Source organism: Cydia fagiglandana, chromosome 11, assembly GCF_963556715.1.
Source record: "Cydia fagiglandana chromosome 11, ilCydFagi1.1, whole genome shotgun sequence".
NCBI lineage: Eukaryota > Metazoa > Arthropoda > Insecta > Lepidoptera > Tortricidae > Cydia > Cydia fagiglandana.
In genome coordinates, this window is record NC_085942.1 from 9,682,775 (window position 1) to 9,703,724 (window position 20,950).

At 39.7% G+C, this 20,950-nt stretch overlaps 2 protein-coding genes across 2 annotated transcripts in view; one reads left to right on the forward strand and one right to left on the reverse strand.

Annotated features, from left to right (window-relative positions):
- Window positions 1–11,855, forward strand: part of LOC134668994 (nuclear pore complex protein Nup160 homolog) — a 38,443-nt gene extending 26,588 nt beyond the window's left edge. Inside the window, exons 19-27 of the mRNA XM_063526510.1 lie at window positions 2,381–2,553; window positions 2,874–2,969; window positions 3,740–3,872; window positions 4,473–4,634; window positions 4,976–5,136; window positions 6,591–6,672; window positions 6,776–6,909; window positions 10,848–11,051; window positions 11,703–11,855. Coding sequence (XP_063382580.1) covers window positions 2,381–2,553; window positions 2,874–2,969; window positions 3,740–3,872; window positions 4,473–4,634; window positions 4,976–5,136; window positions 6,591–6,672; window positions 6,776–6,909; window positions 10,848–11,051; window positions 11,703–11,807 — 1,250 coding nt within the window. The 3' untranslated portion in view covers window positions 11,808–11,855. The remainder of the gene's footprint in view (window positions 1–2,380; window positions 2,554–2,873; window positions 2,970–3,739; window positions 3,873–4,472; window positions 4,635–4,975; window positions 5,137–6,590; window positions 6,673–6,775; window positions 6,910–10,847; window positions 11,052–11,702) is intronic.
- Window positions 11,848–16,399, reverse strand: LOC134668979 (peroxisomal membrane protein PMP34). The gene is made up of 3 exons (XM_063526493.1): window positions 16,083–16,399; window positions 15,566–15,626; window positions 11,848–15,481 (listed from the first exon to the last, which is right to left on the reverse strand). The coding sequence occupies exons 1-3, from the start codon at window positions 16,146–16,148 to the stop codon at window positions 14,754–14,756; spliced, it is 855 nt and encodes a 284-aa protein (XP_063382563.1). The 5' UTR covers window positions 16,149–16,399; the 3' UTR covers window positions 11,848–14,753.
- Window positions 16,400–20,950: the final 4,551 nt, after the last annotated feature.

A 20,950-nucleotide genomic window follows, 5' to 3' on the forward strand; every position in this document is an offset into this window, starting at 1 on the left:
ATGTAGGTATAGTTGCGTTCCTAATGGTGAATAAGATTTCCAGTGCTCCCGAAAATGAATCCATATCCGTAAGCTTTTTTGGCTGACAACGCGCGTGTGACTCCACTGGAGTTGCAAGCGCCCATAGGTGCGATGGCTGCTTTACATCAGGCTGGTCGCACGCTTGTTTGCCATCGTAGTGGTATACAGGGTGTCCCAGAAATCGACGTCAAGCCGTAAACGGATGATAGACCAAGTCATAACAGTTATCATAAAAATACAAAAAAAAATCCAACTCATGTTTTTTAAAAATTATGGTCACTTTAAAAATTCACTAAAAAATCCACACCCTGTAATGGTTCTTTAACTCTTGTTACTACAAATTCCATAATTTATTCAAATTTTTTTATTATTGTGTATTCTTGAATAATTACAGGTTGTGGATTTTTTTGTGAATTTTTAAAGTGACCATAATTTTTAAAGAACATGAGTTGGTTTTTTTTTTGTATTTTTATGATAACTGTTATGACTTGGTCTATCATCCGTTTACGGCTTGACGTCGAATTCTGCGACACCCTGTATATGTCGGCGGCCGATCGTAAGATCAGGCATATCGTGAAATTCCTTGGCATATCGTGAAACGTGAAAATCTTTGACTCGTTCCCTGAGTCGACGGGGCTCCTACGAGGGCTGGCTGGTAAGTCTCCGAAATGAAAGATTAAAAAAAATATAATTAAAAAAGTAATAATGTCATTCTAACCTCTTGGCTTTTACGTTAATGCGGAAGCAATATCAAGTTTTTATAATATAAATAATAATATATTAAAGCGACCTAAAGAAAAACTGTATTCATTTTCGTGAAAATGGAAAAATCGGAAGTGCGTGCGGTAATTAAGTTTTATGTTTTGAAAGGCAAAACTGCAACACAAATTAAAACCAAACTGGATCGCGTTTTAGGATCTTCTTCGCCTTCTTTAAGCACAGTTCACACTTGGGTTGTCGACTTCAGACGTGGTCGGCAGAGCTGTACAGATGCTCCCCGCAGCGGACGGCCCAATGAGGTAACGACTCCGGAAATTATCAACAAAGTAAAAAAAATTGTATTGGATGATCGCCGTGTGAAGTTGGTGGAAATAGCAGAGATGGTAAACATTTCAAAAGAACGTGTTTTTAACATTTTGCACCAACACTTGGAAATGAACAAGCTCTGTGCTCGTTGGGTGCCGCGTCTCTTAACAGACGAGCAAAAACTAACCCGCAAGGATGTTTCGACGGAGTGTTTGAAGAAGTACAGGCATAATCCTAACGAGTTTTTACGTCGCTACATAACGGTTGACGAGACGTGGATCCACCACTACACGCCTGAGACAAAAGAACAGTCTAGGCAGTGGACAAATCGGGGTGAACCTGCCCCTAAGAAAGCAAAAGTGGTTTTGTCAGCCGGTAAAGTAATGGCAACCGTATTTTGGGATTCCAAAGGACTGGTTTTCGTGGATTACCTTCAAAAGGGAAGAACCATTAACGCCCAATATTATGCTGATCTGCTACAAAACCTCGATAACGCAATCAAAGAGAAAAGGCCTCATTTAAATAAGAAAAAAATTTTACTCCATCAGGATAACGCCCCTGTTCACACGGCTAAAATCGCAATGGCTAAAATCGAAGATTTGCACTACGAATTGTTACCTCATCCCCCGTATTCACCAGATTTGGCCCCTTGCGACTTCCATTTGTTCCCAAATCTCAAAAAGTGGCTAGGCGGACAAAAATTTTCGTCGAACTCTGAAGTCATAGAAGCTGTTAATAGGTATTTTGAGGGACTCGAAGAATCGTTTTTTAGAAATGGGATAATAGCCTTGGAGAAACGTTGGGCCAAGTGCGTGGACTCAGAAGGGACCTACGTTGAAAAATAAAATATAACATTTATATATATTGTCTTATTTCTGTGCCGTTTCGGAAACTTATCATCCCGCCCTCGTATTTCTGGGCAGTTTGCCCTTCGGGCATCTGAAGCAACCTAACGAACCTATCCTACCTATATATTGATTTAATGTGACTATCGTCAAAACATTACACAGGAACATTACGATCTGCCTGATCTTACGATCGGCCACCGACATATAAAAAATAATCGCCCGTCATTATCACGTACTCACGTTCATTTAACATGATTAATTTTATTACACAAACGGGTCTACAACGATATAATTTCATTGTTTTTACCTTTAATTCCCGACCACACCACCCACCGAGTCTCCGTGACCACAGCTGGTGTAGCTCGGCTGAAACGTCGGAATTAAAGGTAAAAACAATGAAATTATATCGCGGTAGACCCGTTTGTGCAATTAAATATGTGCACAAAACGCGAGAGTTTAAACTGTTATGATGAATTTGTACGCAGGCCAGTTCATCCTCGGCCTGTCACTCCTGGATTTATCGGACGCGGAAGGCGCATACACGGCCTTCTGCAAAGCGGCGAAGGGAGTCAGCACGGAGCCGTTCCTGCGGCAGCTGGTCGCGGCGCCCGACGCGCGCCTCACGCAGCACCAGGCGCTAGTGCTCTATTATATGAAGGTACTAGACCTTTCTGGGGAAAATGTCATATCATATACTTGTAACCCGGGCTTACTAATAATACTCAGCACGCGTACCAGTACAGGTGTCTGATTCTAAGTATACTTATAAGTACGCGGGGGAAGTTTACAAGTTTTTGGCTGTGCCGCAAAAAATGTTCACCAGATTTAGCTCGACTATGCACCTTAGAATTACATGAACGTTAGGCTATGTCAAAACCAGAATTTAAGTTCCAAGTTCCTTAACTTCCGCAGACGGAATAGACATCTTGTTTTTTTGCGTATGTGTAGAGAGTACTAATCCTGTTTGTATTGTTTTAGGTGATAAAGTTGTTCGAGATCCACGACGCAGGCGCTTGTGTCGTGCGTCTAGCGGAAACCGCCATCAGCATCGCCGACAAGAACGACCCTAATTTGGTACGTAGAAATTAAACTTCATAGGCGCCCTTCTCTTATATATTTTTATGATTGTAAAATTGCATGCATCGATTGCCCCATTGTATTGTTTCGAATTCGACCTGAGTTGAGAAAGATGTCCTCATCCAGATCTTCTCAATTTCTTTTGAGTCCTTTTGTACAGTGAGCAGCAGAAGTTGCTAAGCGGGGGAGGTATTCAAAATTACCTTGACGCGCTCTTATTCTCTTAACAATAAAGTCGCGTCAAGATCATTTTGAACACCTCGCTCGCTTAGCGACTATTGTTGCTGACTGTACAACTTAAACTTTAAAGAAATGTTCTCATATTTCGTGGCACGCTGTTTCATGGATTATTTTTAAGAAAGTCTGTAAATATTAGTTTTCATCGAAGTATCCTATTGTCGCGGTCAATTGACGTAAACCAAAAATGAAGCTGTAAATCAAACCAATGATTTTACAGCTCGCTTTTTCCTACCATGTTAATTTATGCCAAGCCAGGCGTGGCTCACTCCGCGATTTCGTCGCTTTGCTACAGGTAGCTAAAAGTACATCCGTTCGACCCCAATTTTGGGGTTTGCCATAAGCCGCGCGTGGCGCTGTCGCCACCTAGCGGCCATATCTGTGCTGATCGTGACAGACGCGTTTTGTTAGAGAGTGAGTCTTCTGTACCTAGTACTATTATTTATTCTGTGGCCAAGCCGAGCTTTTTAACTAAACTCACTCACTCACTTTTCACTAAACCGAGTGTAACCTTGAGCTGTTTTTCGTAGCCAATGTTCCAGTGGGTGGTGTTCAAGTGGCACCTGGCAGGAGGACGCGTGGAGCGCGCGCTCAGCGCCGCGGCCGCCAACCCCGCGCCGCACGCGCGCGCCGCCGCCGCCGCCACGCTGCTTACTACGCTGGGTAACTACACTTTATAGCTTCTCTACACGATGGGCCAACGCCGGCCACTCCAAGGAACGCATTTATGCGTTAGAGGGAGCAAATGATATTGCTATCTCATTCTACCGCATGGCTACGTCCCTTGGAGTGGCCGACGTTGGCCCATCGTGTAGAAGAGCCATTACACCGACTAAGGCCCAGTTGCACCAACCACGTTTGACAGACTGATCAACGTCAGCCGGCGCGCCCCGGCGCGCCACTATGAAACTTAAGATACAGTACATCGAGTATCACGTAGGCGGTTATCAACTTATCACACTGGATGCGATTCGCACGTCGCTCCGACGCTTGAGTGAGACAACTCTATGCGCGTATTATAGCGACATCCCGCTTGTTTTGTGAAGTTAATTTTACGATCACTCTCTACGAATCCGCTGTACCAAATTTTAATTTCAAAGCTAGTTATTATTGAGAGCCTCTTGTGTCAAACTTTTTTAAAGTTGTGTTAAAGCTAGTAAATTTTTTTTTTACCACGTCAAAGGCGATCATCTTTTTATTTTTCCGACTTCTCCTTCCTAATAACTTTGCATGTAGCCAATACTGTTTTTTTCTGTTGATTAGCATCCCGAAAACAACTAAGCGCCCTGGTATCATGCGGCGCGCTAGCAGCAGAGGCGGAGCGCGCGGCGGCGGCGCGTGCCAAACTACACGACGCGCACGGCGACAACCCGTACTACGACTTCTTATACGCCCTGCACATATCTAGGCATCATTATAGAAAAGGTTAGTTGGGATACTTATAGTGTTTCTGTGTGTTATAGTGTCACCGAGGCGATGAGTGTACCTTTTACCCGATTGTGAAATAAATACTTTGTTATTGTTGATTTCGTGCAGCGCATTTATGACCGAAAGAGTGCGCGTGTGGAATCCGAGGATATTTCGGGAATCTTGGAAACTGCTCTAACGATTTCGATGAAATTTCGTATATGGGGGTTTTCGGGGGCGATAAAGCGATCTAGCTGGGTCTTATGTCTGGGAAAACGTGCGTTTTTTAATTTTTATATGTTTTCCGCCCTTTCTCGGTCTCCCAGATATAATAGGTACTATTAATTGATTGTTGACAGCGGCGTCAATAATGTATGAGCGCGCGGCCCGGTGTGCCGCGGAGCGCTCGGAGGCGGCGGACGGCGGGCGCGCGCGCTGGTTAGCAGCCGCTCTCACGTGTCTACGGCTCGCCAAGCCCGAGCACGCCTTCCTGGCGCGCCCCGCGCCGCGCGCGCTGCAGGTGTGTGTCTCTATACTGTACGCTCGGAGGCGGCGGACGGCGGGCGCGCGCGCTGGTTAGCAGCCGCTCTCACGTGTCTACGGCTCGCCAAGCCCGAGCACGCCTTCCTGGCGCGCCCCGCGCCGCGCGCGCTGCAGGTGTGTGTCTCTATACTGTACGCTCGGAGGCGGCGGACGGCGGGCGCGCGCGCTGGTTAGCAGCCGCTCTCACGTGTCTACGGCTCGCCAAGCCCGAGCACGCCTTCCTGGCGCGCCCCGCGCCGCGCGCGCTGCAGGTGTGTGTCTCTATACTGTACGCTCGGAGGCGGCGGACGGCGGGCGCGCGCGCTGGTTAGCAGCCGCTCTCACGTGTCTACGGCTCGCCAAGCCCGAGCACGCCTTCCTGGCGCGCCCCGCGCCGCGCGCGCTGCAGGTGTGTGTCTCTATACTGTACGCTCGGAGGCGGCGGACGGCGGGCGCGCGCGCTGGTTAGCAGCCGCTCTCACGTGTCTACGGCTCGCCAAGCCCGAGCACGCCTTCCTGGCGCGCCCCGCGCCGCGCGCGCTGCAGGTGTGTGTCTCTATACTGTACGCTCGGAGGCGGCGGACGGCGGGCGCGCGCGCTGGTTAGCAGCCGCTCTCACGTGTCTACGGCTCGCCAAGCCCGAGCACGCCTTCCTGGCGCGCCCCGCGCCGCGCGCGCTGCAGGTGTGTGTCTCTATACTGTACGCTCGGAGGCGGCGGACGGCGGGCGCGCGCGCTGGTTAGCAGCCGCTCTCACGTGTCTACGGCTCGCCAAGCCCGAGCACGCCTTCCTGGCGCGCCCCGCGCCGCGCGCGCTGCAGGTGTGTGTCTCTATACTGTACGCTCGGAGGCGGCGGACGGCGGGCGCGCGCGCTGGTTAGCAGCCGCTCTCACGTGTCTACGGCTCGCCAAGCCCGAGCACGCCTTCCTGGCGCGCCCCGCGCCGCGCGCGCTGCAGGTGTGTGTCTCTATACTGTACGCTCGGAGGCGGCGGACGGCGGGCGCGCGCGCTGGTTAGCAGCCGCTCTCACGTGTCTACGGCTCGCCAAGCCCGAGCACGCCTTCCTGGCGCGCCCCGCGCCGCGCGCGCTGCAGGTGAGAGGACGGATCCGAAGGAGCCCTGATAACTTAATGTAAAACACCGGCCAAGATCATGTCGTGCCATGCTCAATTGTAGGGTCCCGTAGTTGCCCATCCGTCTCAATAGGCGGACTTAAAAAGGGAAATTTTAGTAGATGGACTACGGACATATCAAGCGAAAGTGGTACGAAAACATTTTTCGTACCACTTCTTGCAAAAACAAATACGGCGTAAAAAATAATCAGACGGATAATCCGACAGACAGAAATAGCGAAACTACGTATACAGATTCGGATTCTAGTCGACTGTGGACCCTATAAGAGCCAGCCCATTGTACAGACGGTTACAAATTGTAATTACCTACCTATTCCAGGTGATCGGACCTGACGAGCTAGCAGCAGAACTCCGTGAAGAAGTTCCGGACTCCCTCGATCCCGTACAGCAGGCGTTGCTTGGTAAATATTTACTACCTATAGGCTATAATACCTACATGTGGCGATTTTAAAATTACTAGTCATTGAATAGTACTCATAATCATAGTATTCATTCCTATTTTAGGAGGCGGAAACATCGATTTCGACGGGCTATACCAACACCTGAAAGACGCGAGTGCCGAAACTCTTTTAAGCGTCACCAAGCGCGCTATCAGTACTGACCAATTCCTGCCACGGTGGTTCCTACAAGCTTACATGGTATTGTTTTTTTATATATTTTTAGAATTTTAATAATAGTTTATGCAAATCATACATAGCGGGAGACCCTAAAATAGATACCATTTCAATACTCCATAGCTATTTAAGTGACAGATTACAATAAAGTAGATTTTATTAGTTATTAAATTCATGTTGTCAGTCACGAGTACGACAATAGCCACGAATCACGTCAGCCAGTACTCAGTAAACGCAACATCGGCGAACCATCCAACTAAAAGTAGATATGAGTAGTAAGATGGCTCGTCGAGGGTTTCATTTTTTCTTAGAAAATTAAATCATAATTTTAAAATCATCCTTTAACTAACCTAAGGGCTAAACTATAAGCACAGGGCGGACACGCCATACATCGAAAATCATTTGCGTTTATATGTGTGCACGGCACGTCTGTACACGCGTCATTGTGTGAGTAAGTGGCTTAGGGCTGACTCGTGCGGCGCGCGGGGAAGGCGAAGCCGAGGTTTGCCGAGGCCGGCCGAAGGACACGACGAGCGGCCCGCTGCGTTGCATAATTCGACCGAAATACGTATAAAAACGAAATATAGGTTTATGTTTAACAAAATATAGGTTTATGTTTTATTTCGCTCCAATTGTTGAATTGGCTTTGTCAGTTTATAGTCCTGCACGTACTTGGACTTTCAACACGCCATTATTAAATGTACCTTATTGTTGATGCCTATTGATTATTTTATATAACATACATAATTACTTCTTAAATTCTTAAAATTAAATTAAAAATCAAACGCGAATGTCCCGCGACCAACAAGTTATTTTTTGTGAAAAGAGTGTTAAACTAAAAACATTTACGAGGAATATCTGTGTAGAAGGTCTAGTTACCTTAGGTACAGTCAGCAGCAGAAGTCGCTATACACTCCAGGTGCTCAAAGAGAGGTAAACGTTTAAACTGTCAAAAAGTTGTTGACTGTCATGGTAGTATTTACTTGTGAGCGCTCAACGTGTCACAAATATGTTAACAGTCGCTATTCATTAATTTCTACACTTACAACAAGTCATTGATACCTTAGCTGTCAAAAAACCAATGGTATCTAAGGGGTCAACGCGTCAAATATATCTGAACAATATGGAAAAATAGACTTTAAGTAAAGCATAAAAGTATGGTCGAATATTGAATGAAAGATAGCCATGCTAATTTCAGGTAAAGCGTTTTGACAATCATCGAAAGCAGTACAGTCTTGTCATCACATACATCTATCTCACGTTTTGCCCTTCAACTATTTGACAGGTCGAGCCTCTCGGTCAACTTACTGCAAACTATTTCTTTTAAGAGAATCGTCAAGACGAATGACACATAGCAAAAGCTAACTGAAGCCGAATTTAGAGCCAATTGTCAAGGTACGTTGTGGTCTCAGTAACAGGCGTTTGCTTTTCAAAGCAGAGACCGCGGGTTCAAATCTCAGTCGTACGCACCTAGAGATTACAGCTTTTTATTTTTTTGAGTTTCATTTCTATTATTAATTTGTGTCTTCTGGTTTTATGTTAATTTCGCATTAGTTTATATATTTTTTAAAGATAATGTCACATGTAGAGTATGTACGACTTTCTATCAGGACGTTGTAGGTTTGAACCCGCAGTGGGCGTTACTTGGGATTACTCCTGTACGGAATGCCATTTGATATTTACTGCTAGGTTGGATATGTTTAACACCTTTACTGGCCGTGCTCCTCACGTGGGGCCATGCCACGGCTAGCCTCTATTACAAAGCCATAAAGTTTACATGTCAGATTGGGACAGTGAACGTATTACGTTTCAATTCAATTATTTTCTCCTTCGTTCTTTGATCGATTAGGGGCATCGTATTTTAGTACTATACAGGGTAGCCCATTTAGATCGGTCAGTATGGGAAAATCTAAAACTATAAGACATACACCGATCTCTTGTTAGGAACCATGTCATCGATTTTAGTAACAAGAAAAACTGCATTCATAGATTAAAAAATAAAAACCGGGCAAGTGCGAGTCGGACTCGCGCACGAAGGGTTCCGTGCCATAATGCAAAAAAAAAAACGATAATGTCATCCATCCAAGTACTGACCCCGCCCGACGTTGCTTAACTTCGGTCAAACATCACGTTTGTTGTATGGGAGCCCCACTTAAATCTTTATTTTATTCTGTTTTTAGTATTTCTTATTATAGCGGAAACAGAAATGATGTATTTGTGAAAATTTCAACTGTTTAGCTATCACGGTTCGTGAGATACAGGCGATACAGCCTGGTGACAGACGGACGGACAGACGGACGGACGGACGGATGGATGGACGGACGGACAGACAGCAGTCTTAGTAATAGGGTCCCGTTTTACCCTTTGGGTACGGAACCCTAAAAATGCTGGTCTCTTTGAAAACTGACTAAATTAAATTAAAGGATATGAAAACAATGCATTTAATTAATTTCAGACATGTTTCATAGTAACATTTATTGCTTAAGACCTACACAATCGATATCTAAATAGAAATAGTCTTAGTTTTATTTTTCAAAACATTCGGGGTTCGATTCCCGAGCTGAGTACACATTTTTTTTAATGTATGCAGTTTTTCGTGTTACTAAAATCGATGACATGATTCCTAAGAAGAGATCGGTGTATATCTTATAGTATCAGATTTTCCCATACTGGCCGATCTAAATGGGCCATCCTGTATATATTTTACTACAATAAGTGGGCTAAATAAATATATTAACATAGGTATATAATATGATCTACGGTTTGGAAGAACAGCCGCATATGACAGTTAAAATAAAAAACCGATCATTCTAGTAGAACCTACTTATTTATTGTCTAAGTTTGACACTTAACGATAAAATACTTCTTTAAGAAAGGAGGTGTCAATTCGTAGTGCTACAGTATTTATTTTAAAGTTAAACGAGAGTTAAACAGATAAAATGTTGATGCTTAGTTACCATTGAAATAACAACTGCTTAGCAACTGGTGGCACCCTGGCTGCTGACGTACGTGATTGGCAGTGCGTGTAGGTATTAATGACAGCAGCTTGAATTTGAGTGCTTAGTTACCACTGACTTTTTAACCGTTATTGTCATTGTGATTAAATAAGGGTGTATGTGTTAAAGAAAAACTCAGAAGTTAAGGTATTTGTGACGAACTGAAAGCCTACGTGAAAATGACATCTTAGATGTCCTTATTTTTGTGACGATTGAAGTGTATATGTTTTCTTGGACACCTTGCCCGCTCAGGTATATCTGCTGCTGACTGTACTTTAAATATTAAATGTTGGCTTAACATTCACAAATTCAACGAACGGGTTTTAATTCATATGATATTATTATTTTTACGCAAAAGTATAGCCTTATTTACTGATACATATTTCGTCTCTTTGGAAAACTATATTATTATTCATTTCTACAATAAGTAGGTATCCGTACTACCCGTACATCGCACAATACACCGGCATTTTGAACGTTGCGTCATCGCGTCGCGGCGTCGCTAGCCGAACTGAGCGTACGTCAGGAGTTCGTCAGAACTCAGTCGCGGGGCGAGGTAATCCGAGTCGGGGCGGGGCGGTGCGTGTCCGTTCTGTATGATAATACTATTACTTATTCTGTGCTATAAGTTTAATATAGGCGTGTATTTAGAATGTAAGGTTAAGATCCCCTTGTAAGGATAAAGGTATTACTATACAAAGGTTTACTATGTCAGGGTCGCTTATCAGTAGAAAAGGCCCGAGATTCAAAATTTGTATGAACCCTTCGCTCGTACCGCGCCTACATTTTTCAAAGCCACCTGACAAAGGTGAGTATTAGTTAGATATAAATGTAACATAACCTTTAGCTGCCCAGATACCTATAAAAGGGCCTCCCATAGCATTGTACATTGAATATTTATTTTGAGAAATCAAATATGCATTTGTTTCGGTTCATGGGTGACTAGAAAAAGTTTTGGTTGATCAGGAGCGCGACGGCGCCGGCTGTGTCCGCGCGTTGCTGAGCGGCGGGCGCGCGCTGGAGGCGGGGCGCGCGGGCCTCGGCGTGCTGCGCGCCGCGCTGCGGGGGCTGGCCGCGCACCAGCCGCCGCGCGCCGCGCCGCTCGCCGCCCTCGACGCGCTGCGCGCCGAGCTGCAGCCGCACGCCAGGCGGGACCCGCACTCGGAGTACGCTCAGGTGTGTTCTAAGTTCTTGTACTTTACCTATGTTTCATGTTCAAACACCGGCGAGGAGGCCCACATTCACTTGTACAATGTTAAAGGACCCCGGACCTAAAGTATGAAAAATGTGGTTTCAGTTAAATATCTTGAGATTTTGATATGTTATAGATTTTAGAGTCCTGAACAAGTCTCTAGGGGTTTCCGAGTCCCTTTTAGAATTTCGACTGATTTTGTACTAGATAACACAGTAAAAGAGGATCCATTTGTCGCCAACATTTGTCACATTCCATAATCAGAGGCCTGTATTTTTTTAAATATACAATTCGTAATTTAAATGTTTACAAGTGACCAGTAGTGCAAAACATTCAGTGTGGCCTATGTAACAGGGGTATCAAAATTGCGGCTACACATTTTTCTAGATATATAAAAATATGTGTTAGTTTAATATTATGTTACTACCTGTGAGTTCCTATAATTGGCTTTCTGTATCCACTATAATTTCTATGGTATTGTCATAGCTGTTGGTTCTCCAAAAAAATAAAATAAATAAAAAATGTTACAAAATATTACAGTGAAACAATAATACAACGAATGGTCATTTTTCACTCCATTGTCATTACTACAATTATTCTACCCAATCTAAAAAACACATTTATTTCAGATGTACGACGAGTTGAACGACTTGGTAAAGGAGTACACAGACACACTAGTGAGGACATCGGAAGATATGAAACTGGCGCATCTCAACTATTCCACTGTTAACTAGATCTAAGTAAACCATTCATAATATAAATAAAACGCGTAAATTTCAGAATGCATATTTATTTTAATGTCATGTAGTTCACCTTCAACAATCACCAACCTTCACCTTCAAATTAAATAACCCTAAAATTAAATATAATTTCACAAAAATACAATGCATACAATATCCCAGCACTTAACAAATAAATGCCACTTTTCAGACGATAAAACAAGTTTGTATACGAGTACACATTATTCGACATAATGCCCATCACTACAGATCTATTCATGGATATACTTAAGTAAATGGCTTATGCTAAATTTACTAGTGTCCGGCCGAAGTATTGGTTTCGACATAAAAATCAGGTTTCGGTTTCGGCCGCAAGTTCGGTTTCGTCCAAAAATCGGCCGCACCGAAACTTAATTTTTCGGCGCGGCATACGAAACCAAACCTTCGACAGAGACCTAGCACTATTAAGAGGAAAGGTGACGAGCGCTTCTCTATCTCGTAAGACCCCCCACATAAAGTTTTCAATTTTTTTATTTGAACCTTATTCTATAAGTAAATTAGAACACATTTTGTTTGTTTTAAAAAACAATGAAACAAAAGAAATGCTACTTTATTTGGTTCATGAAAGATTCAAATTAAATTGCACGAATATATACATTGTAATGTACATTTAGTATCAGGAGGATATCTCTATAGAAACGTACCTAGTCCCCATTTCTTCTCTGGATATTGACATTACCTATGGTAAAAAAATTTACATAGTTTTATGTATATCAACTATGCTAGGAGCAAAAAGAAATAGCATACATACAACATTTTAATGCCTTTTACTGTTATAAATTACCGAGACCGAGCGTTAGCGAACAAAAATACTTTCGTACTTAGGTCCGAATGTTCTCCTCTACAGGTCGCAATTCTCAACCGGTTCTCGTGAAATTTTGTGAGCAGGTTCGATGATTAAATAGATTTTTTTTAGTTCACTTTTTGGATTTTATTTAAATACCGGACCCATACATTATTTCAATTTTAAAGTTATGCTCGCGAGGTCTACAGCTCACAACTCACTTGTAATAAAAAAAAATCGAAAAAGTCAATTAACTATCATAGCTGTGGTTGATATACATTAAATTGTGTTAAAATATTGTCAATATTGTCCAGAGAGGAAAATGAGGTTTGTATGACAAGGTTTTCGCGCGGTCCTCTCCTTTCCCGCCGGTGTACAATAGGATACCTCAGTATATCCGAGATGCAGCTTCCACCGCAGCATTTAGAACTAGGCTACGCAAGTGGCTGCTTGATTTAACTTTGTACAGCGTGGGAGACTTTTTTGAGTTACCATGCACATAAATTATGTAATAAATTACTATTGACATTGGATTATTTTCTGATAATTAATGATTAATTTAAATTATGTAACAACATAATTATGTTATAGTTATACAATGTATACCTAATTCCTTTGACATGTAACATTGGTGTTATCAATAAATATTTGTATTTGTATTTGTATTTCGTCTTAATTTAGCCTCCTAAGGCCCAGTCATACCAAATCCAGAATTTGCCACTAAAATTTGAACCTTTAGTGCAGGGAATAGAGTTGATTTTGGTTTTGTTTGAAGATTGAACGAAACAAAACAAATGCGACTCTGTTCCAATTGAATATGATTTAAATTTCATCGAACTGAATAAGTACTATAGGTAGGACCTTGGGCCTTAGGAGGTTAGATGAATAATATCATGGAATTATTATTGGAAGATGTATACAGTACTGTATCCGTGACTATATCACGTTTTAGCGCGTGTACACAACCTTCACCTTAGACCAAACACTTAGTATTTGCTGTACATACATTGACATTGAAAATTATGTACACGATACAATTCATAAAAGCTAAAATACAGTAGTCAAATACATATTTTCAAGGACATATTATGTCACGTTTCGTATTGTATCAATATACTTAGCGTATTTAACTTTACTAAGTTGCGTTTTTCGTTTGCGTTTACTATTCGGTTTAGTCAAATCAACGAATACCTACCAAATATGGACACGACTCACTCGTTACCTATGTTATATCGTCGTAAGTAATTACACGTTCCAACACAAATCCAAATATAGTTTGGAACTTTTGAATTGCACTAAACAAGCAATTTTGATTTAGACTTTTATTTTCCACTTCTATCCTTAAATGTCCTTTAGAGATTTTATTATGACATAGTTTAAATGACAATATCAATATTTAGAACCTTGTCTTAATTACAATAATAAAGGGTCCGTCACACAGGCGAGTTTTGCAGGCAGCGCGTGAGCGGGGCGCGCCGCTTTTAAATTATAAAACGCTCACGACCCGCCCGGAAAACGCCTGACGGAACCTTCAATAAGAAAAATTTTAAGTCTTGACTACTCTGTCTGAATTGTATTGTTAATAATAAGTTAAAATTTACAATAATACTTAAAATAAATTATAATATTCATGATCATATATCATAATAATCATAAAATTGTTCTTGTCATTTCAAGGGCAACATAACCAGTATAACCACTTATTTTTTGGGTTTGGAAACCGTAAATTCTTATAAATAAGTTTATAAGAATTTACACGTTTCGTTTCGTTTATAAATGTGGATTAATTAGAAAGTTATATAGCTATACTTATCATTCTTTTGAATGTTATGTAGTTCAGCGTCTAATGGTTGCGCTTTTATCATGCATCATATATGAGCATTATTGTTAAAAAAATAAATATAGAATGTTTCAAAATTGAAAACTTATTAAAATATGTTTCCAATTTTGGAACATTCATTAGTAAGGAATATAATACTGTACCTATTTATTAAACAAAGGGTACCACTTTTGAAAACAAAAGGGAGGCCTTAGCCCAGCAGTAAGACACTAGGCTCATAAATAAAAATAACATTTAAAACTATCACCAAATGGTAACATCTGAGCAATTAAGTTGCTTAGCTGTGTTTAGCTCTAACTCTCATTATGCTAAACACTAACTTAACAAGCTTCTCGTAAATAAGAAACATCAATGCAGCTGTCATTACTGTTTGTAGTAATTTGGCTTCAAGACCACGGAACATTAGCCATGGGTTTGATTTTACATCTCTGAACAGAGGCTTCATGCTTGTACCGGAGCGCAGTCGCATCTGCACCAGTTGGAGTGGGTATGTCACTGTTGTTGCAATGGCTTTAGCAAAAGCTCCCACCAGGAAAGCAGCGTAATAGCTCTTGAAATGCCCAGTTGACACGAGGTGCCTTTTCAAGGCCTCATACACCATGAACTGAATGGCCGGGTTTGAGACCAACAACAGTGAAGGAACAGTACCTGACCACAGACCCTTGACTCCTTCTTTCTTAAAGAGTGTGACTAGACCTTCAAATAAGCTGCTGTAAGTATTATTTTCCAACTTCATTCTTGTGTTTACAACCCATAGGGGTGAAGTAATAAGTACATTGATACTACCTGCTGCAATACCATACATTAGATCTTGTATTGCTGATGAGTTTGTAGAAGCAGTTCTACGCAATGCATGGAATGTGTAGAAATATACAAAATTGGAAATAGAAAGTGACTGCAGTACTGGAGCTAGGCCTCTGTACAAAGAATCAATACCTTCCTCATTTGCGAGTTTTATGAGTAGTTCCCATGAAGATGAACCTTGATACTTGTTGGAGTCTTCAACTGCAAACACACATATCAAATATTGAGAAGATCATCGATAAACAACAAAAGTATGCATGTTATATACAGAAACTATATAAATACCTTGTAACCTTGACCTCAGTGTATCTAGTGGATAAAATGCAGCCATACTTGCAACACTTCCCTGAAACAAAGAATACATTGATTGATTGATTACCTACTGTTATATCAAAACCTGTTATTATTATATTATTAGGTATGTATCTATGGGCCTTAGTTGCCTGATTATTATATTATACATATTGTTTAATACATTAGCAGCTAAATCTAAGCTACTTGTTAAATATATGCAACTTTTCGGCAACAAGTAAAACATTATAATTGATAAATGGGGTTTTTATATAAAAATGCATCATACAGTATCATCATCATACTGTATAAAGTACCAAGGTACTTCCTTCTATATGGAAAGCCACAAACACGCAATACACATATGTATAACATATACATTAATTTCTTTTTTATATTAAACACGTTTGTTACGGAGATTAGAATTATTTTATTTATTAATTTATTAAATAATATTCAATCCATAGCAAAGATCAATTGTTTTGTATGAATAATAAGCAGGTGTTCTTACCGTAGCCCCAGCCAGGGCATGCACGAGGGTCTCATAGCTGAGTAGAGGAGGATTTGGAGGTGCCATTTTTTTGTATTATAGGGCTTTTAGTTTACAATTATTTCATTCCATTTCCAGATTTTATCACAACCATGTATTGTAGTATTCAGTGCAAGAGCACTAGCATTACAGCCACTGTTTCTTGAGGTTTGGATAACGCAAATAAAAATTAGTTTAATTAAATTATTACATTTAAGTTATTTTATGTCTGCACTCACGCGCGTCTTGCACACAAACTAATCGTAAATCGTAATCAATTCGATAATGAGATTAGGTAGACAGAGGTAGACTACGGGGTATGACATTGACAGCTTGTGTTTTTTTTTGCAAATAGTGTTGATACCAATACATGACTCACATGAGCATTGTATTTTCTGCTAATAAGTGAGTACTTCTTATCATAAAATATAATACCTTCTTATTCTTTTAACCACTACAGTTGATATAATTGAAATTTAAATAATGTTCCAGTTTTAAGTGCTACATAATCATTTTTTTTTTTAAACAATTATGGCCTGGATGCGAGTCCTTTAAGCCAAGTCTTTATTTTGCTATTTTTAGAACACTTCATTTTAAAGAGTTAAATGGCAAAGAATGCACTAATAATTTTATTACAACACACTTCACTTTATATCTTCAACACTGTTGTTTTTATATACTTGTATAATGGAACGTAACTGTCAACGTTTTTAAGAATATCGGTGAGGCGGCGGGGGACATTATTATCAAACACTTCACTTAATTCACTTGCAAGGATGAGTCTTTCAAACGCAAACACTTGGCATCTAAATATAAGGTGTTCAACATCTGCAACGCTACCATTCTGGCAGTGAGGACATGTACCATCGGCTATAATCGAAAATCTGGCTAAGTGCGCTGGTGCACAGTTGTGACCAAACCTCAATCTATTGATGGTGGTAATAAAGCTACGACTTCCCATCTTTATCTTCTCATACCAAGGCTTTCCAGGTAAGTCGGTTTGAATACTAGCGTACCATCTTCCTTTTGTCTCTCTATCTTTGGTCCATAAATCTATCCACATCTTAGCAACAACAGTCTTAACAGAAGCTTGACAATCAGTTAGTGGAATTCTAGTACTACATCTTACATCTAATTCGTTAATACCTAAATAAGCAGCTTTGTCTGCAACTTCATTCCCTGTTATACCAGTATGGGATGGAATCCACATAAAATTAATATTTACATTATTATTTTTCAATTGTAATAACATATTTTTAATTTTGTACAAAATAAAATTATCTTTATAATGCAATTGATTATTCTGTAATCCATAAATTAAGCTAAGTGAATCAGTAAAAATAAAGAAATGCTTATATTCTGACACTCTTATTATAACTTTCAGGGCTTCAAATACAGCATATGCTTCAGCCGTAAATATGGAACATAAATCATGCAACCTAAAGCTTTGTACAAATTTAGTCTGAGGATCATACACTGCACTTCGAACATGAGACTCTGCTTTACTACCATCTGTGTATAATTTGTAATAATTGGGAATTTGTGACAAGAAATGTAGGAAATCAGTATTATTATTGATCGATTTTGTGCATACTGTAATGTTTAAAAGTTTACTATTAAAGCTGTCTTCATAACATGGCCAAATTTCATTTTTATATACATTACTAAACTTAGCTTCCACCTGTAAGAGTAATGCTGTTAACTTAGGAATTCTGGGATGACTCTTTATTCTTCTTATTATACTTTGATTATTTTTAGCATATATCTTAATTAAATATCTATAAGCTAACAACACCCATCTGACAGGTAAAGGCATTGTTTTAGTCTCTACTTCCATTGCTCTTATTGGGGTTGAACACATTGCCCCCGATATTATTCTCATTGCCTTATTTTGAATTATTTGTAACTTATGTGTATGATCAGTATTCATATGTACAAGAAAACTATAATCAAAGTGACTTCTGACTAGGGTTTTGTACAGTAAGGACAGTACTTTAGGGTCGGCACCCCACGATATACCGGCAAGACATCTCATAACATTTAAACCTTTAACAGAATTAGAAATTATGTGCTTAGCGTGTAGGTCAAAATTTAAATGATTATCTATAACTACGCCTAGAAACTTATGAGAAGGAACTTCTCTAATAATCTCATTATTATATACAATATTTACAGGTGTTGCATCCTTGCTCAATATTAATAACTTGCTTTTGTCAGGATTTATCTTTAAGTGTAAATAATTATTGTAATAAACATGAAGTTCATTTAGCGCATTATTAATGTGAGCTTTAGCTACATCTAAATTAGAATTAATAGAATATATTACAAGATCATCTGCAAATTGCAGTATATTAACATTACAACTATTTACAAATGAGTTTATCTCACTAGTATACAAATTATACAGTAGAGGAGACAGCGTTGCTCCTTGCATTGTGCCTTTAAAAACTTGTCGTGGTCCATGTAATATGTTATTAAATTTAACATATAGCTCTCTATCATCTAAAAAATTAAATATCCATTTGCATAATTTCCCAGGGATATTAATATTAGACAAAACTTTTACAAGTATTGTAGGATCAACATTGTCAAATGCTCCTTGTACATCTAAAAATATACAAACAGCATGTGACTTGTTATAGTTGGCTAATTTTAAATCCGATATAAGAGATATGAAGCTGTCAGAACAGCTTCTACCTCGTCGAAAGCCGTTTTGAAATGGAGGTAATATGTTATTTGCCTCGACATACCAATCAAGTCTAGTCTTTATCATATTCTCAAAAACCTTACCAATACATGATGATAGAGAAATTGGTCTATAGGAATTAGCCTCACTAGGAGGTTTGTCTGGTTTCAAAATAGGTATTACACATTGTGTTTTCCAAGATTGAGGTATTTTGCCATGTATCCAAAGTAAATTCATAATTCTTAGCAAAACTTTTTGACCATTAACATGCAGCTTCTTTATAAGCAGGTATGGTATATCATCTAAGCCTGGGGTAGTATTTTTCCTAGATTGCAGACTTACAATGAATTCCTCCCAAGTAAAAGGTTCAATAAGGTACTTAGACTCATTATTATCATTGTTACTTTCAAATAAACTTTCTATAGAGCTAGGATCGTTACTACAACCTTGGGTTAGTTTAGTTATAAATGGTTTTATAAATTCATCATTTTTAATTATCTGCTTAGATTTTAATCCCTTAAAACGTTTAATATTGTTCCATATTAACCCAATAGGTGTACATCGATTTAAAGAAGCACAAAAACTACGCCAACTACTAGTTCTTTCCTCTGCTATAGTGCGTTTTTTAAGAGCAACAAGTCTCTTGTACGTAATATAGTTTTCTATAGATGGATTCGCCCTGTAATATTTTAATGCCTCGTAGGCTTTAATGACACTATCCTCACATTTTTTATTCCACCAAGGAACCGGTGGTCTGCTTATAAAGTTTGTATTTTTAGTGAGTTTTGGGATACATTGTATTTTTAATAGGTGGAGTTCAGAACTAAATTTGTCATATAATTGTATAGGATCATTCTCATTAAAAGGAAAATTCGAGAATACCTCTTCTGAAAGCTCTTTATATTTATTCCAGTCGGCTTTAGTATATATAAATTTATCTATTGGATCACTTATTTGATATTTTTCAATAGAGGTCAATATACTGAATATAGTAGGGTAGTGATAGCTGCCCATAGGGTCATCGTGGACTTGCCACTCGCACAGAGGTGCTATACTGGCACTGCACAAGCTAACGTCGATCGCTGAAGGATTTCTATTGGGGTAAGTAACTGTAGTTGGGTTTCCGTCATTTAAGATACATAAGTCTAAGTCACTTATAATATCGAACAGGGTGTTACCTCGAGATTGGTTAGTAGCGCAACCAAACGCTGTATGATGTGCATTGAAGTCTCCTGATATTATTATAGGTGTTGGTAATTTCTCAATTATATTTTTAAGTCTATTTAGTCTTATGTGTGGACGGTTTGGAGGACAGTACACACATAAAACTGATAGAGGCCCTCTGTCAGTCACAATTGAGATTGCTACATTTTGAATACTTTCATAAAAGTTAGTCTGTATAAAAGTATGTTTATATATATTTTTAACAAGTATAGCAACTCCGCCATGTCCATTTTTACCATATTTGCAGTAAATATTATAATTAGGTATTCTAAAAGCAGTAGTTGGTTTTAACCAGGTTTCATTAAGAAGACAAACATCAATATTATTTAGTTTTAAAAAGTTAATTAGCAACGGTTTTTTATTTGATATAGATTGAATATTGAATTGAGCAATACGAATGTATGTAGGGTCCATTATTTAATGTTTTTAATAAGCATATCTTTAATAGAATTATTAGTGATGGGGTTGGAATCAGTCTTGTTGGCTAATTCTATGAGAGTGCTAACCAGTGCATTCATTAAATCTGTATTGTGTAGTAATTCTTTTTTAATGTCAAATTTCGGTGTTTCTGCTGGTGTAGAAAGAGCAATTTTTTGGGATTGTGTTTTAGTTGTTTTTTCTGGTCTTACAATTTTGTTTTTGTCAGGTAACGCCGGATACTCGACTTTTCTCGTGTCAGCCTTAGAAGCATATGTGATGTTTGTCTTCTTTTCCATTATTTTTTTAAGTTTTACAGGACAAGCTTTTGAAATTGCCAAGTGGGGGCCGCTACAATTGGCACAACACAACTCATTCGGTCTGTCACACTCCTTATAAAAGTGGTCGCCCGAGCAAATGGAGCAACGCTGTTTTCCGTTACATACTTTAGCTGCATGATTAAATTTAAAGCATTTGAAACACTGCAGTAGTGGAGGCACATATTCAAATACTCTGTACGAGA

What these genes read in the sequence shown, in the direction of transcription:
- LOC134668979 (XM_063526493.1), bottom strand. Translation starts at nt 16,148, where the DNA reads ATGGCACCTCCAAATCCTCCTCTACTCAGCTATGAGACCCTCGTGCAT. An exon ending in ATGCCCTGGCTGGGGCTACG is followed by an intron (nt 15,627 to 16,082) that starts GTAAGAACACCT and finishes TCTTTGTTTCAG; the next exon opens with GGAAGTGTTGCAAGTATGGC. An exon ending in ACTGAGGTCAAGGTTACAAG is followed by an intron (nt 15,482 to 15,565) that starts GTATTTATATAG and finishes GTGTGTTTGCAG; the next exon opens with TTGAAGACTCCAACAAGTAT.